The 14,864-nt window shown below is 46.1% G+C and overlaps 1 protein-coding gene across 1 annotated transcript in view; it reads left to right on the top strand.

Moving 5' to 3' along the window:
* The window catches only part of RHEB (Ras homolog, mTORC1 binding), a 63,898-nt gene that overhangs the window by 17,811 nt on the left and 31,223 nt on the right, over positions 1 to 14,864 (top strand). Inside the window, exons 2-3 of the mRNA XM_063921847.1 lie at positions 9,308 to 9,379; positions 10,126 to 10,193. Of these exons, the coding sequence (XP_063777917.1) occupies positions 9,308 to 9,379; positions 10,126 to 10,193 (140 nt within the window). The remainder of the gene's footprint in view (positions 1 to 9,307; positions 9,380 to 10,125; positions 10,194 to 14,864) is intronic.

Raw genomic sequence — 14,864 nt, 5'->3', positions numbered from 1 at the left:
ACAGGTCGCAGCCGGGAGCCTGACACTGCTGCGACCCGTGCTACAGCCCCCTTTCCCACAGCACTTACCAACCCAGCATATTGCCGGGTTGCTGACGTGGCAGGGGCAGCACTGGGAGATCACATGATCTCCCAGCGCCGCCCTTCCATTCACTGTGAGCGGGAGTGACACAGCTCCCGTTCACACTACACAGCTTACCGGGTTGAACATGTGTTCAACCCGGCAAGCTACCCGGGTAGGATTCCCGGATCACTTGATCTGGGAGTTTGCAGGGGGACACTTTTCCACTAGGAAATAAACACTGGTAAATGCGTGCCCCTGCGCATTTACCTGTATTTTTTTTTTAAAGCTAGTAGAAAAGGGGTAGAATTGAATTGCTCCAGGCTCATTAGCCGGGAGCTGAGGCTATGCCATAAAGCCTGTGGATAATTGAATCCCCTCTCCAATAGTCTCAAATGTAATCGGACTTTACTAGTGGATCTTGCTGGTGTAATGGTGAAGGCTAGTTTTCAATTGGCTGGATTCAGGCTGGTGTTGGTATGGTATTTTGCTAGCTGCATATACAAGCTCTGTGTCATAAGTATTTCCTTCTCCAGACAGGGAAGCAGTACAGAATGTTCAAATTGGATTATGTTTGGATGTCAGGAACTGCATGAGACTGTTCCTGGCACCCTGTGTTCAAGAGTGCCTGCCCAATTGTCATTTTACAATGCAATCAAAATAGAGGCCACCTCTGTTTTTGGTAGTAATAAATACTGTTTTGCTGTAACTTAGTCATTCAATATAGCAAATGTTATTGTTCACTCTGAACAATAGTTTGTTGGTGGGAAATCTATGCACAATGTTATGTATGATGTGCATTGGCAAATTAGTACCCAACCATAGTGACCCTACTTAAATGGGGGCTGATTCAAATGTTTGTTTTTTGCGGCAGCAATTTAATTTTTCTGCCGTTTTGGGCGGCCAAGGAGAACACGTTCTTGCAGCCTCCTGAGGTGCAAGAAAAATGTGTCCAAACCTGGCACTTTGGGCGTCCAAATGGACGTTTGGATGCCCAAAGCAGGAGTTTAGCCATTGTACACTGCTAAACCCTGTCTGTTTGGGTGCAACATGCATGATGTGCATGGGTGTCTAAACAGTCCTATTTAGATGGAATTTTTAGACACTCAGAACAGTTGAATTCCCTCCAGTGACTATTGGCTTGACAGTCAGGCGATAGTGCTAATGTTGCTGCACAGGCCGCCTGTAAAGGGTGACCAGACCTCAAGGAACCCTAAAGCCGGGTAAATGCTGTTCATTTTATATGAATTTGCTGATAATGACCAATCATTAAGGCAAATTGTTTAAATCATTCAGTGTAAGCACTGTTTGCTAGTGATGTGCGCTCCTGTGGGTCGTTAGAGGTGCCCTCTGTACATGCAACTCCACTTCGAAAATATCCCTAACAACTGGAATCAAATTGTGCAGCGTGTACACTAAAAGACGGACAAGTGTCTAAATTATGCTGAAACCCAACAATTTTGTAGTGTCGAATGACTTGTGTATATTGGTAAGGTCATTGGTAAAATGACTCACTAGAGGGGTAATTCAGATCTGATCACTGGGCTGTGTTTTGCTATCCTGCGAGAAGATGGTTGCCGCCTACGGGGGAGTGTATTTTTGCTGTGCGAGTGTTAGCAGAGCTGCTAAAAATCAGTTTGTGCCGTCTCCATGCAGCCCAGGACTAACTCTTCCAGTGCGATTGAATCCTGCTGATCAGGGCCCGGAGCTGACGTCAGACACCCTCAAACGCTTGGGCACACCTGTAAATGGTCAGTTGCCACCCAAATGGCTACTTCCTGTCAATCACCTTGCATAGGGCCGTACGACTGGCTCCTTCGCACCATCCCGATGCCCGTTGTAGCTGTCGGTTGCGCCTGTGCATGTGCAGTTTGGACCTGATTGCACAGCAGCGATCAGATCTGAATTACCCCTATCTACGCACAATATCGTTTGTCCGGGAGTTCAAGGGAAATTGTGAGCGACATCCTATTTGCTTGTCATCTAGTGTGTACCCGACATAACTGTTCATGTTTTCCAGAATAGAGTGGCTGTTCAGGACATCGGTGAGTCCTCATACACTGTTGCCGCAGTTGTTCCTCCAGCCCTACTTGGAGTGCAAGGTCCTGTGCAACCCTGCCAGCACTGAGCATTTTTCACCCAATTTCTTAGTCACAATGTGATATGACAACCACTTCACAAGGCTGCACTGATATGCATCACTCTGATATCAGTGTGACAGAGTATGAATCTGTATGCCAAATGCTATGATGCAACAGCTTCTTATTTTTCACACCAGTTGCCATTGTGCTTCGTAGATGGATTCTGCACCTGTCACACGCAAAGTTACATATAAATTGTTGTAAAGTGGTTTGTCGCATCACATTGTGACGAAGATTCAAATTAAGGTGAAAGATGAAAAGGGTCCCTACAGGTTACTTGCACCAGGCAACTCGTGTAGCATAGCGTATGGAGAGTAGATATGAGGCCACATCTGTTAATGGTCAATGAATGTTTTATCTGACGTGCTGAAACCCATCCACTATCGATGCCATAGCTGCACACAAATATCTGTACAGCTATATCTGGAGTACAAACATGAGTGGATGTAATGGCTGCTAGTGTTTGTGTAGAGGAGCATTGATGCTGTAGCTCCTAATTTTCTCTTGTGTCCTAAAGGATGCTGGGGTCCACATCAGTACCATGGGTATAGACTGATCCACTAGGAGCAATTGGCTCTTTAAGAGTTTGTGTGGGCTGGCTCCTCCCTCTATGCCCCTCCTACCAGACTGTTTACAAAATGTGCCCGGAGGAGACGGTCACAGCTAGGGGAGCACTCCAGAGTTTCTCTAGTAAAGTTTATTTTATAGTGTATTTTACAGGGAGGCTGCTGGCAACAGCCTCCCTGCTTTGTGGGACTAAGGGGGGAGGGGAGAAAGAGTAGTGTCTGCCCTGCGGGGTCTGAGCCACTATCTCTGCTGACAGGACACGGAGCACCTGAGGGGATAGATCGTTACTCGCCACAGGGGATCGCTCACCCAGCAGCATGCTACCACCCCTTTACAGAGCTGAAGATCAGTGACGAGTGAGTTACCAACTCCCCCCGTAGCAAGTGGGGGGCCAGTGTGAAGATGGTGGCATCAGGGTATTAACTACGCTCTGAAGGCTCAATGGTACATAGTGCGGAGCTGTGAGAGGCGCCCTGAGCCAGCGCCTACACCCTACACTGGTCACACAGCCTTTCGGGGTCCCGGGATCTCAGCCAGCATAAATCCTCAGGCCAGTATAATCCTAGGAAGAGTGGGAAGACTGCACCATTTTTTGGGGCGGAGCTTCTCAGAGCAGACCCAGCAGCGTGCAGCGCAGTTTTCCTGCCTGCACAGTGCTGTCCAGTAAGAGCAAGTCCCTCCAAAGCAACTCCAGCTATCTATCACGGTACCAGTGGGTTGTAGAAGGGGGAGGCTGCAAAACGACTGTGTAACCTGTTAAGGTGCACAGTCAGCGCTGATAGGGGGGGGTCTCCCTTTATATTAAAAGCGCTGTGTGGGTTGGCTCCAATCTGTCTCGCCGTTCTTGGGGGTGAAACTGTCCTCCCCTGTGTGTGGCCTCCATTAAGCAATGTCCAGGGACTGTCATATGCTGCAGAGGATATGTCCTCTCGGGATGATCCCATTCCATGTAATCAGGATTGCACTGGTTTAGCACAGATTCCAGCAAGGGAGCCTGAGTGGTTATCCTCTATCAAATCTATGATTTCTGAGATTTCAAATAGGATTGCACAAAACAAATCTGTAACTTGGCTTTACAGAACTCTATGGCAGTCTGGCCCAGTTCTGGTACATCAGGGCTCCCCGCGTGCTCTTGCACAGATCATGCCAGGATGATACCAATTCTGATACTGCAGACTGTGATGGGGATGTGTTGCCGGGGTGGGGGCTGCATCTCTTGCAAAAGGGGTGCAGTTGATGATTGAGGCTATTAGGGATGTATCGGCAATATTCAACACAATACCCGAGCAGGTTGAGGAGGTTTACTTCACTGAAAATAAGAGCCTCTCTAACCTTCCCTGTGTCAAAGGAATTAAATGCTATATTTGAAAAAGCTTGGGAAAAACTGGATTAAAAAAATTGGATACCTAAAAGGGTTCTGGTAGCATTTCCTTTCCCAGTAGAGGATAAAATTGATGCGTCAGTATTCAGACTCTCAAAATAGGTGTTTTTACCTGTTCCAGGATCTACCGACTTGAAAGAGCCGGCTGATCGTACAATTGATACGCTCAAATCCATGTACACAGCTTCTGGGGCAATCCAACGGCCCACTATTGCCAGTGCTTGGATTGCCAAAGCTATAGTAAAGTGGAGAGGCACGTTACTTGAGGACTTGGATACTATGGAGAAATGTGGTGAATTGTTTTTACGTAACATTCAGGATTCGGCAGGATTTCTGGTAGAATCCATGATAGACCTGGGTTCCATGGCTGCAGGGATTTCCTCCATGTCTATCAGCTTGTCGAGGACTGTGGTTGTGCCAGTGGTCGGCTGACATGGAATCCAGAAGTGGTGTGGAGACCCTACACAGGTCAGGCTCTCTTTGGGGAAGCGTTAGATGCGTGGGTCTCCACGGCTGGTAAGTCACCCTTTCTTCCCTCAGCTACACCTGCTCCAAAGAAACACTTTTCTTCAGTTACATCACAGCCCTTTTGGTCTAACAAGCCCAGAAAGGCCAAGCCGTCCAACACCTTCTTTCGCGGAGGTCGGCCCAAGTTCAAGAAACCTGCAGCTTCAGGTTCCCCGGAACAGAAACCTGCTTCTGGTACACCAAAGTACTCCGCATGACGATGGACTGCATGCCCCGGAGGTGGGGCCGGTGGGAGCAAGACTCAGACATTTCAGTCACGTCTGGGTGTCCTCCGGCCTGGACCCCTGGGTGCAAGATAGTGTCCCAAGGGTACAGGATGGAACTTCAAAATCTCCCTCACCAATTTTTTATTTTTCCTTTCAGATCAGGCTAGCCAGCTCTGCTGACAGACAGGACTGTCCTGCAAGAAGCCGTGCAGAGGTTGGTGGAGGCGCAAATTATTGTACATCCCCATGGTACTAATGTGGACCCCAGCATCCTCTAGGCCCAGCGCTTCGTTTTTCTGCTATCGTTATTTGGTTCAGTACAACTTCGATTTTAGTTAAGTACTGCATTGTTACTTGGTAAGTAATGTTTCAGCAGTTGCTGCGTTTTCAAACAAAGTTAGCTTAATGTGCCTTGTATGTGTGAGCTGGTATGAATCTCGCCACTATCTGTTAAATCCTTCTCTCGAAGATTTCGGTCTCCTCGGGCACAGTTTCTAGACTGTCTGGTAGGAGGGTAGAGGGAGAAGCCAGCCCACACTGTTAAACTCTTAAAGTGCCAATGGCTCCTGTTGGACCAATCTACCCCCATGGTACTAATGTGGACCCCAGCATCCTCTATGGACTACAAAAAAGTATTCAACGGTAGGTAACCAAAATACTATTTAGTACAGTGCTCAGATTGCCTGAGCACTGTTAAACTCCATACTAGGAAATCATGCAGAATTCGTTTTTTAGAATTACCTTCATGGGGTTGCAAAAACCCAGGTGACATGTAGTCAGAGCTGGGTGAGTCTAACAATCTATTGCTGTTAGTATTGCCTTTAGGCATGTGCAGTACATTAGTTAGGCTTCACTGCTCTTTGCTGCATTGTGTTTGGGTCATAGAACAGAAGTAATCATAATCTGTCACTTTAGAAGCTGGCTGACCGGTTCCGAGATCAAATGTGCTTGTGCAGCTTAGTGATGCCTGTGTAGCAGCTCTTAAGGGTAAGCTAAATGCAGTGCTCTGTATTCTACACTAGCAACTCTACATACATCTTGTATTGGGTAGTAACCTTGCCCTTAGATCATCCTAAATTATGTGTGGCATGTCTTCATTAAGTTCTGGAAACATTCCTTAGATGTTCTGTTCCATGTTGACATGATAAAAACATGCTGTTGCTGGAGATTTCTCTGGTCTCCCATTCCACCATATTCCAAAGGTCCACTGGAGTACTCTGCATTCTGTCCTGTTCATAGAGCCAGTTTGAGAGGTGTACTTTGACATGGCATAATTGGGTGATGTAGCCTGTGGCAAATGGGACATTCATTTGCATCCAGCAATATAAGACTTGTATGTAATGTTTACATGTATATTGTATTGGACACTGGCGCAACATGGTTGCCAGCCTGTCCTCTTAAGTGAAGATATAGCTACATACATATGGCAGTAGAGGATGCTGATGTATAGTGGGTAGTCAGAGGTTAGTTTATGGCCCTTACCTTATCTAAAAAGCTATAAACTATACTTAGGAGCAACATTACAGAAAGCCAGGCCAAGAAACCTGACCTCTTGAAACTTAAAGACAGCTGTTGAAAGTGAAACCAAAGTAAACCTGGTTTCCCACTGCCCAGGTACACAGCATTGAGAGAGTTAAGGAAACAGTGGGGGCTGCAGCTGTGAGGGGTGGCTTTATCTGCCCCTCTCTCACATACTGTAGGGTTCATATTCTGTGGGAACAGCCAAGAGCTGAGAATGCACCATATATCTTACATTGTGAAATCCCTCCACACACAAGGCTTACCTGCTGTTGAGTAAGGGTGTGTACACACGGTGAGATCCTTGCTATGCCCGATTTTCACTTGCGATTTCCCTTGAACTCCCCGGAGCCCAGCACCACCGATTTTGACTAACTTTTCTTGAGATATGGACTGTGCTTACGATTTTGGCTTATGTGAGATGTCATTGACATGTGAGATTAACTAGATAGTACACCGATCTAGCAAGTATTGACTTGCCTGCACAGTATCTTTTCTTGCGATGCCGACCTGGTGGGACTGTGCATCGGGATCGTATCGTGATCGCAAGGTGACTTTAACCTTGCGATCTGCACTAACTTTTCTTGCGATTTTGACTATATAGTCAAAATCAAAAGAATATCTCAGTGTACACACCCTAAGTTAGGTTTTCTGAAATTATCCTCGTTTATTTGAAATTGTATCCTAATCGGTGTGTAATTTTAACTTTCTCCTAATCTTTGTAACTTTTTTTGTAACTGAAGCTCTGAAGATATTCTTGAAATTAAACATCTGATTTTTAGTTATGGTCTGTGTTCTTATGCCCAAAGGCCTCATGGTCCATACTATCATTTTGTGACATATTAATAATTGTGTAGGCCGAAGCGAAGGCAGCCTTGCGTTTATTCTTAAACTTCTTGCTGGTGGCAGTTCGGGTTTAAAGTAATCCAGTAGTCACACATGGTGATTCTCGGATTGGTGTATTTGGAGACTCGGCCGGTGTTCGTGACATAGCCATTAAGAGATGGGTTGACTGTGGGCATAGTGTAATGCACATAATATCAATACTCCAGCATGGATAGTCTGTGTATAATGTACTTGCAGGAAGATTAGAGAGCTGCTGTCCTGGGATTCCAACCTGGGTAGCTAGTGCAGTGTGAATGGGTAACTTGGGCCCCATCCACTGCATAGGGTGAGCCTCATTCCCAGCATTTGTAGATTGTCTTCTAGACCAGTGGTTCTCAACTTCGGACCTCAAGTACCCCCAACAGTTCATGTTTTCCAGGTCACCTAGCTTGTGTATGCATTACTCACTGACACATTTTAAAAGACCCACAGGTGGAGCAAATTATTTAGCTTTCAGTCCTGTGAGGAGACTTGGAAAACGTGAACTGTTGGGGGGTACTTGGACTGTGGTTGAGAACCACTGTTCTAGACATTTACCCTAATATAGCTGATGCATTGGAATTGCCTGGTGTGTGCCTCACACCATACATACTCTTGCACAAGGGGTAGCACTGCATCCACCCCTAATATTTAAGTATGACTTAATTGCCACTGCCTTTTGGGTAATAAAAGGCTTAATGTCTGCCAGGAAAACATTGCTTGGACCATTGCATCACCTCTAGCCTGAATAATTGATTTGCCATACCCTTTTCCTCCTGTATGTCACAACAGAAATTCAGACTTGCCAGAACAGTGGTTTTCCATTCTGCATCTTTTTGGGAGATTGTGCCCATTTTAGCCTATGTATGTTTCTGCATACCATGGTAACACATGCTTATTTGGGTGACTGTTGCATTCCAGTTAGCTTGAACCAGCCTTGCCATACTCTATCCCAACCTTTCTTAACAAGAACTAAGTCAAGGCAACCTAACTGGTCATGTTTTGAGATTCTATCTGCTGTCCCAACAAAACGGATGAATTCATGAATAAAGAAATCTACTAAACATGACCTGTTGGTGGTACTTGAGTATTAGGGTTGATGACACTTGCTCTAGAGACTTGTGCATGGAAACTGAACGGCCAGTGATTGGATAGATATTTAACGATCGTGTACTTGATTATAAAACTCTTCTGTATAGAATGGATTAGGTGGAGGTAGTAAGTTTGTACCTGTGCTTTATTTTATTTTTTAAATATGCTGGTTTGAAAGTGGCTTCCATATTTTGTGTATCATGTAAGTTTTTACCGTTACTTGTAACCTTATTATAATGGGTGAGATTCGATTGTGTGGTCACCAGTAGATGGCACCCAACAGCTATTCAATTGTTCTGTTCAGGCGTGACTAGACCCAAGTCTGTACTGCTGTTCCTCCATATAGCTGTCAAATATGAGTGCTGTATGTATTGTAAACTTGCTGCTGAGTAGACCAGTTCTAGCCTCTACATTTTTATAGCAGTAGCTGAAGGAAACAAGCTGAATGCTCTGAGTACTGATACATTGTTGGCACAATTTAGAATAAAAACTAGTATGTTCCTTACTCAATAGTAGTGGCACCTATAGGAGGGCAGTAGGCAGACTTGTGTTTTTTTGCATGCCTGTTGGCGTTAATAAATTGTACCTGCCGACAGATGTGAAAGTTTTTGAAGATTTATGCTCACCACCTCATGAGGCTCCAAGCAGGAATCAGTCTAGGTATTGGGTGCCCAAACCAGGACTCTAGATGTTTAATTTATGTGGCTAAATCCAGGATACTTGGGTGCGACGTGTGAAATTTTTTTTTTTTTTTTTTTTTTTTATTCCTCCAGTTTATACAGGGCTTACAAGCGATTGAATACCCTCCCACCCCCTTAGTGCTTTCAGACATAATGCTTGAAATCACAATAAATGCAGATGGGGATTAGTCCTGTATCACAGGGCATGTGGAAGACGCTAAACACATCCCTGCCCTGTACTGTATAGTAATGGCTTCTTGTGTCTTCTAGGAAAGTCTTCTTTAACAATACAGTTTGTTGAAGGACAGTTTGTGGACTCCTATGATCCCACCATAGAAAACAGTAAGTGATTATATAAAAATGCTTTGTCTGCCATACTCTACTCTTAATTTAAAGTAAAACAGTATATTTCTGTGTGAGATAAATGGTATCATCTGCATTGATCATTGATTTTCATGAAGGCATATTTGTTCAATAAATTCATTCTTTGAAAAACTGCACCAATTCAATTCTTGCCTATCAAGGTCTGAATGCCTCCCAATATGGGTAATTTATCTGCTTTCATCAAAATTAATGGTACATTGGGTAGAAACTTGTCTTCTCCCAATAAAACTAAACTTTCCCGAAGGATGTTTTGGACAACTCTAATATCAATGTCCATCTGGGGTGCAAGGGGAAGGAGCTGTGCCAAGATAAGAGCCAGACTGCCCGGCTCATCCTGCTCGCTTCATCCTGTGTTTACGTTGGCATGAAGAGCTTGAGTCCAACTCTAGTCTTACTAGAGTGGTACCAGTTATGCTATATTATCCATGTGCCTTCACGTCGTCCTGCTTTTGATGTAAACTGTGTTAAGCTCTTTAAAGCTGTTTACATCCCTCTTAATTGACTACCCTAAATGCATGTTTAATCACTTCATTGTTTTTCATACCCATGTGAGATGAGCAATGAAATTGTTAAAATTGACAAATGCTTGTCTATTTGCACCCCATATGGCGTCATTAAATCCATTGAGCAGTTGCTGTTTAACAGGGAAGTGTATCCTGCTGCCAACCTGTTTGACTCTTGTTTCAATTTTTTTTCCTTTCTAGCATTTACTAAATTGATATCTGTGAATGGACAAGATTACCACCTTCAGCTAGTTGATACTGCTGGACAAGTAAGTACAGAAGCATTGTCTTCTATAGTTGTGTAAGGGTTGCTTCCAAATGGTTTTTCTTGGCATGCTGGCTTTTTAAACACACTAAGGCCACTAGGCAATTCAGTTTTCTGGTCGCCCAAATATATTGGGTGCCTGCCAGAGCTCTTAATTGTCCGGTGGTCTCGCGTGTGTGCCTGTTATCTTTCTGCAGCTGAACACCAGGTAAGGGTGCTCAAACCATGTCGCTTTCACACATTTCAGCTCTCTCCTCAGGAGCCTGTGAGCTGACTTGTGCCCCCCCCCCCATCCCGCATGTGTGCCAAAATGGAGCAGTAATTGAATTGCTCTGTTGGGTGCCATCTACTGGCAGCTGGGGCGACCAACAATTGAATCTGCCTCTGACTTTTCCAAATACAAATAACTTTTTTTTTTTTATATATATTTTTTTGTAACTCCAATTTGTAGGTAATACTTGCTGTAGCAAGTGTTTGTATGTGCGCTTTAGAACAGTCTCTCAATTTCCTTTAAATCGACACCATTCATACACTAATTCAGATAACTAAATTAAAATGCAGTAAATAACCTTTTTATTTATAACTGGTGCATGTCCTGGTCTTTGTAGCTTCCATTTGCAATGCACAGGGGGCCACTACGTATACAGGTTGAGTATCCCTTATCCAAAATGCTTGGGACCGGAAGTATTTTGGATATCAGATTTTTCCGTATTTTGGAATAATTGCATATCAGAATGAGATCATGGCGATGGGACCCAAGTCTAAGCACAGACTGCATTTGTTTGATATACACCTTATACACACAGCCTGAAGGTAATTTTAGCCAATATTTTTAATTTCTCTGACGTCCTAGTGGATGCTGGGGACTCCGTAAGGACCATGGGGAATAGACAGGCTCCGCAGGAGACTGGGCACTCTATAAGAAAGATTTGGTACTATCTGGTGTGCACTGGCTCCTACCTCTATGCCCCTCCTCCAGACCTCTGTTAGATTTCTGTGCACGACCGAGCTGGATGCACACTAGGGGCTCTCCTGAGCCCCTAGAAAGAAAGTATATGTTAGTTTTTTTATTTTACAGTGAGACCTGCTGGCAACAGGCTCACTGCAACGAGGGACTAAGGGGAGAAGAAGCGAACCTACCTGCTTGCAGCTAGCTTGGGCTTCTTAGGCTACTGGACACCATTAGCTCCAGAGGGATCGACCGCAGGACCCGTCCTTGGTGTTCGTTCCCGGAGCCGCGCCGCCGTCCCCCTTACAGAGCCAGAAGCATGAAGATGGTCCGGAAAATCGGCGGCAGAAGACTTCAGACTTCACCAAGGTAGCGCACAGCACTGCAGCTGTGCGCCATTGCTCCTCATGCACACTTCACACTCCGGTCACTGAGGGTGCAGGGCGCTGGGGGGGGGGGGGGGGGGGCGGGCGCCCTGAGCAGCAATAAAAACATCTTGGCTGGCAAAATAACCACAATATATAGCCCCAGTGGCTATATATGTGGTAATTACCCCTGCCAGAATCCATAAAGCGGGAGAAAAGTCCGCCGAAAAAGGGGCGGAGCCATCTCCCTCAGCACACTGGCGCCATTTCTCCCTCACAGTTCCGCTGGAAGGAAGCTCCCTGACTCTCCCCTGCAGTCTACACTACAGAAAGGGTAAAAAAGAGAGGGGGGGGCACTAAATTTAGGCGCAGTATAACTTATAGCAGCTATAAGGGGACATAATTCAGTTAGTCCCTGCATTATATAGCGCTCTGGTGTGTGCTGGCATACTCTCTCTGTCTCCCCAAAGGGCTTTTGTGGGGTCCTATCTCCTTTTAAGAGCATTCCCTGTGTGTGTGCGGTGTCGGTACGGCTGTGTCCTCATGTTTGATGAGGAGGCTTATGTGGAGGCGGAGCAGATGCCTATAAATGTGATGTCGCCCCCTGTGGGGCAGACACCGGAGTGGATGGACTTATGGAAGGAATTACGTGCAAGTGTCGACTCCTTACATAAAAAATTTGAAGACATGCCAAACGCGGGACAGCCGGCTTCTCAGCTCGTGCCTGCCCAGACAATTCAAAGGCCATCAGGGGCTCTGAAACGCCCACTACCTCAGATGGCAGACACAGATGTCGACACGGATACTGATACCAGTGTCGACGACGATGAGTCAAATTTAATGTCCACTAGGGCCATTCGTTGCATGATTGAGGCAATGAAAGAGGTATTACACATTTCTGATATAAACCCAGGTACCTCAAAAAAGGGTATTATGTTTGGGGAGAAAAAACTACCAATAGTTTTTCCCCCATCTGAAGAATTAAATGAAGTGTGCGAAGAAGCATGGGCTTTCCCCGATAAAAAATTGGTGATTTCAAAAAAATTACTAATGGCATTCCCTTTCTCGCCAGAGGATAGGTCACATTGGGAAACTCCCCCTAGGGTGGATAAAGCGCTCACACGTTTGTCAAAAAAGGTGGCACTACCGTCTCCGGATACGGCCGCCCTAAAGGAACCTGCTGATAGAAAGCAGGAGGCTATCCTAAAGTCTATATATACACACACTGGTGTTATACTGAGACCAGCTATTGCTTCAGCATGGATGTGCAGTGCTGCTGCTGCTTGGTCAGATTCCCTGTCGGAAAATATTGACACCCTAGACAGGGACACTATATTGCTAACCGTAGAGCATATTAAAGACTCAGTCTTATACATGAGAGATGCACAGAGGGAGATCTGCCGGCTGGCATCTAGAATAAGTTCATTGTCCATTTCTGCTAGGAGATGCTTATGGACTCGGCAGTGGACAGGGGATGCAGATTCGAAAAGGCACATGGAAGTTTTGCCTTATAAGGGTGAGGAGTTATTCGGGGATGGTCTCTCAGACCTTGTTTCCACAGCAACAGCTGGGAAGTCAGCATTTTTGCCCCATGTCCCCTCACAGCCTAAGAAAGCGCCGTATTATCAGGTACAGTCCTTTCGACACCAGAAAAACAGGCGGGGAAAAGGCGGGTCCTTTCTGTCTAGAGGCAGAGGAAGGGGAAAAAAGCTGCAACACACAGCAGGTTCCCAGGAACAAAAGTCCTCCCCCGCTTCTTCCAAATCCGCCGCATGATGGTGGGGCTCCACAGGCGGAGCCAGGTACGGTGGGGGCCGCCTCAAAAATTTCAGCGATCAGTGGGTTAGCTCACGGGTGGATCCCTGGATCCTTCAAGTAGTATCTCAGGGGTACAAACTGGAATTCGAGGCGTCTCCCCCCCACCGTTTCCTCAAATCTGCCTTACCGACAACTCCCTCAGGCAGGGAGGCTGTGCTAGAGGCAATTCACAAGCTGTATTCCCAGCAGGTGATAGTCAAGGTACCCCTACTTCAACAAGGACGGGGTTACTATTCCACACTGTTTGTGGTACCGAAACCGGACGGTTCGGTGAGACCCATTTTAAATTTGAAATCCTTGAACACATACATAAAAAGATTCAAGTTCAAGATGGAATCGCTCAGGGCGGTTATTGCAAGCCAGGACGAGGGGGATTACATGGTATCCCTGGACATCAAGGATGCTTACCTGCATGTCCCCATTTACCTTCCTCACCAGGAGTACCTCAGATTTGTGGTACAGGATTGCCATTACCAATTCCAGACACTACCGTTTGGACTGTCCACTGCACCGAGGGTGTTTACCAAGGTAATGGCAGAAATGATGATACTCCTTCGAAAAAAGGGAGTTTTATTTATCCCGTACTTGGACAATCTCCTAATAAAGGCGAGGTCCAAGGAGCAGTTGCTGGTCGGAGTAGCACTATCTCGGGAAGTGCTACAACAGCATGGCTGGATTCTGAACATTCCAAAGTCACAACTGGTTCCTTCCACACGCTTACTGTTCCTGGGGATGATTCTGGACACAGAACAGAAAAAAGTGTTTCTCCTGCAGGAGAAAGCCAAGGAGCTGTCATCTCTAGTCAGAGACCTCCTGAAACCAAAACGGGTATCTGTGCATCACTGCACACGAGTCCTGGGAAAAATGGTGGCTTCTTACGAAGCAATTCCATTCGGCAGGTTCCATGCAAGGACCTTCCAGTGGTCGGGATCGCATCTTCAAATGCATCGACTGATAACCCTGTCTCCAAGGACCAGGGTGTCTCTACTGTGGTGGCTGCAGAGTGCTCATCTTCTAGAGGGCCGCAGATTTGGCATACAGTACTGGGTCCTGGTGACCACGGATGCCAGCCTTCGAGGCTGGGGGGCAGTCACACAGGGAAGAAATTTCCAGGGACTTTGGTCAAGTCAGGAGTCGTCCCTACACATAAATATTCTGGAACTGAGGGCCATTTACAATGCCCTAAGTCAGGGAAGGCCCCTGCTTCAAAACCAGCCGGTACTGATCCAATCAGACAACATCACGGCAGTCGCCCATGTAAACCGACAGGGCGGCACAAGAAGCAGGATGGCAATGGCAGAAGCCACAAGGATTCTCCGATGGGCGGAAAATCACGTACTAGCACTGTCAGCAGTGTTCATTCCGGGAGTGGACAATTGGGAAGCAGACTTCCTCAGCAGACACGACCTACACCCGGGAGAGTGGGACTTCATCCAGAAGTCTTCCTACTGTTGGTAAACCGTTGGGAAAGGCCACAGGTGGACATGATGGCGTCCCGCCTCAACAAAAAGCTAAAGAGATATTGCGCCAGGTCAAGGGACCC

The sequence above is a fragment of the Pseudophryne corroboree genome, chromosome 5 (genome assembly GCF_028390025.1).
Source record: "Pseudophryne corroboree isolate aPseCor3 chromosome 5, aPseCor3.hap2, whole genome shotgun sequence".
Classification (NCBI taxonomy): domain Eukaryota; kingdom Metazoa; phylum Chordata; class Amphibia; order Anura; family Myobatrachidae; genus Pseudophryne; species Pseudophryne corroboree.
Note: the sequence above shows the minus strand (reverse complement) of the source record. Positions and strands in the feature narration are given on the sequence as shown.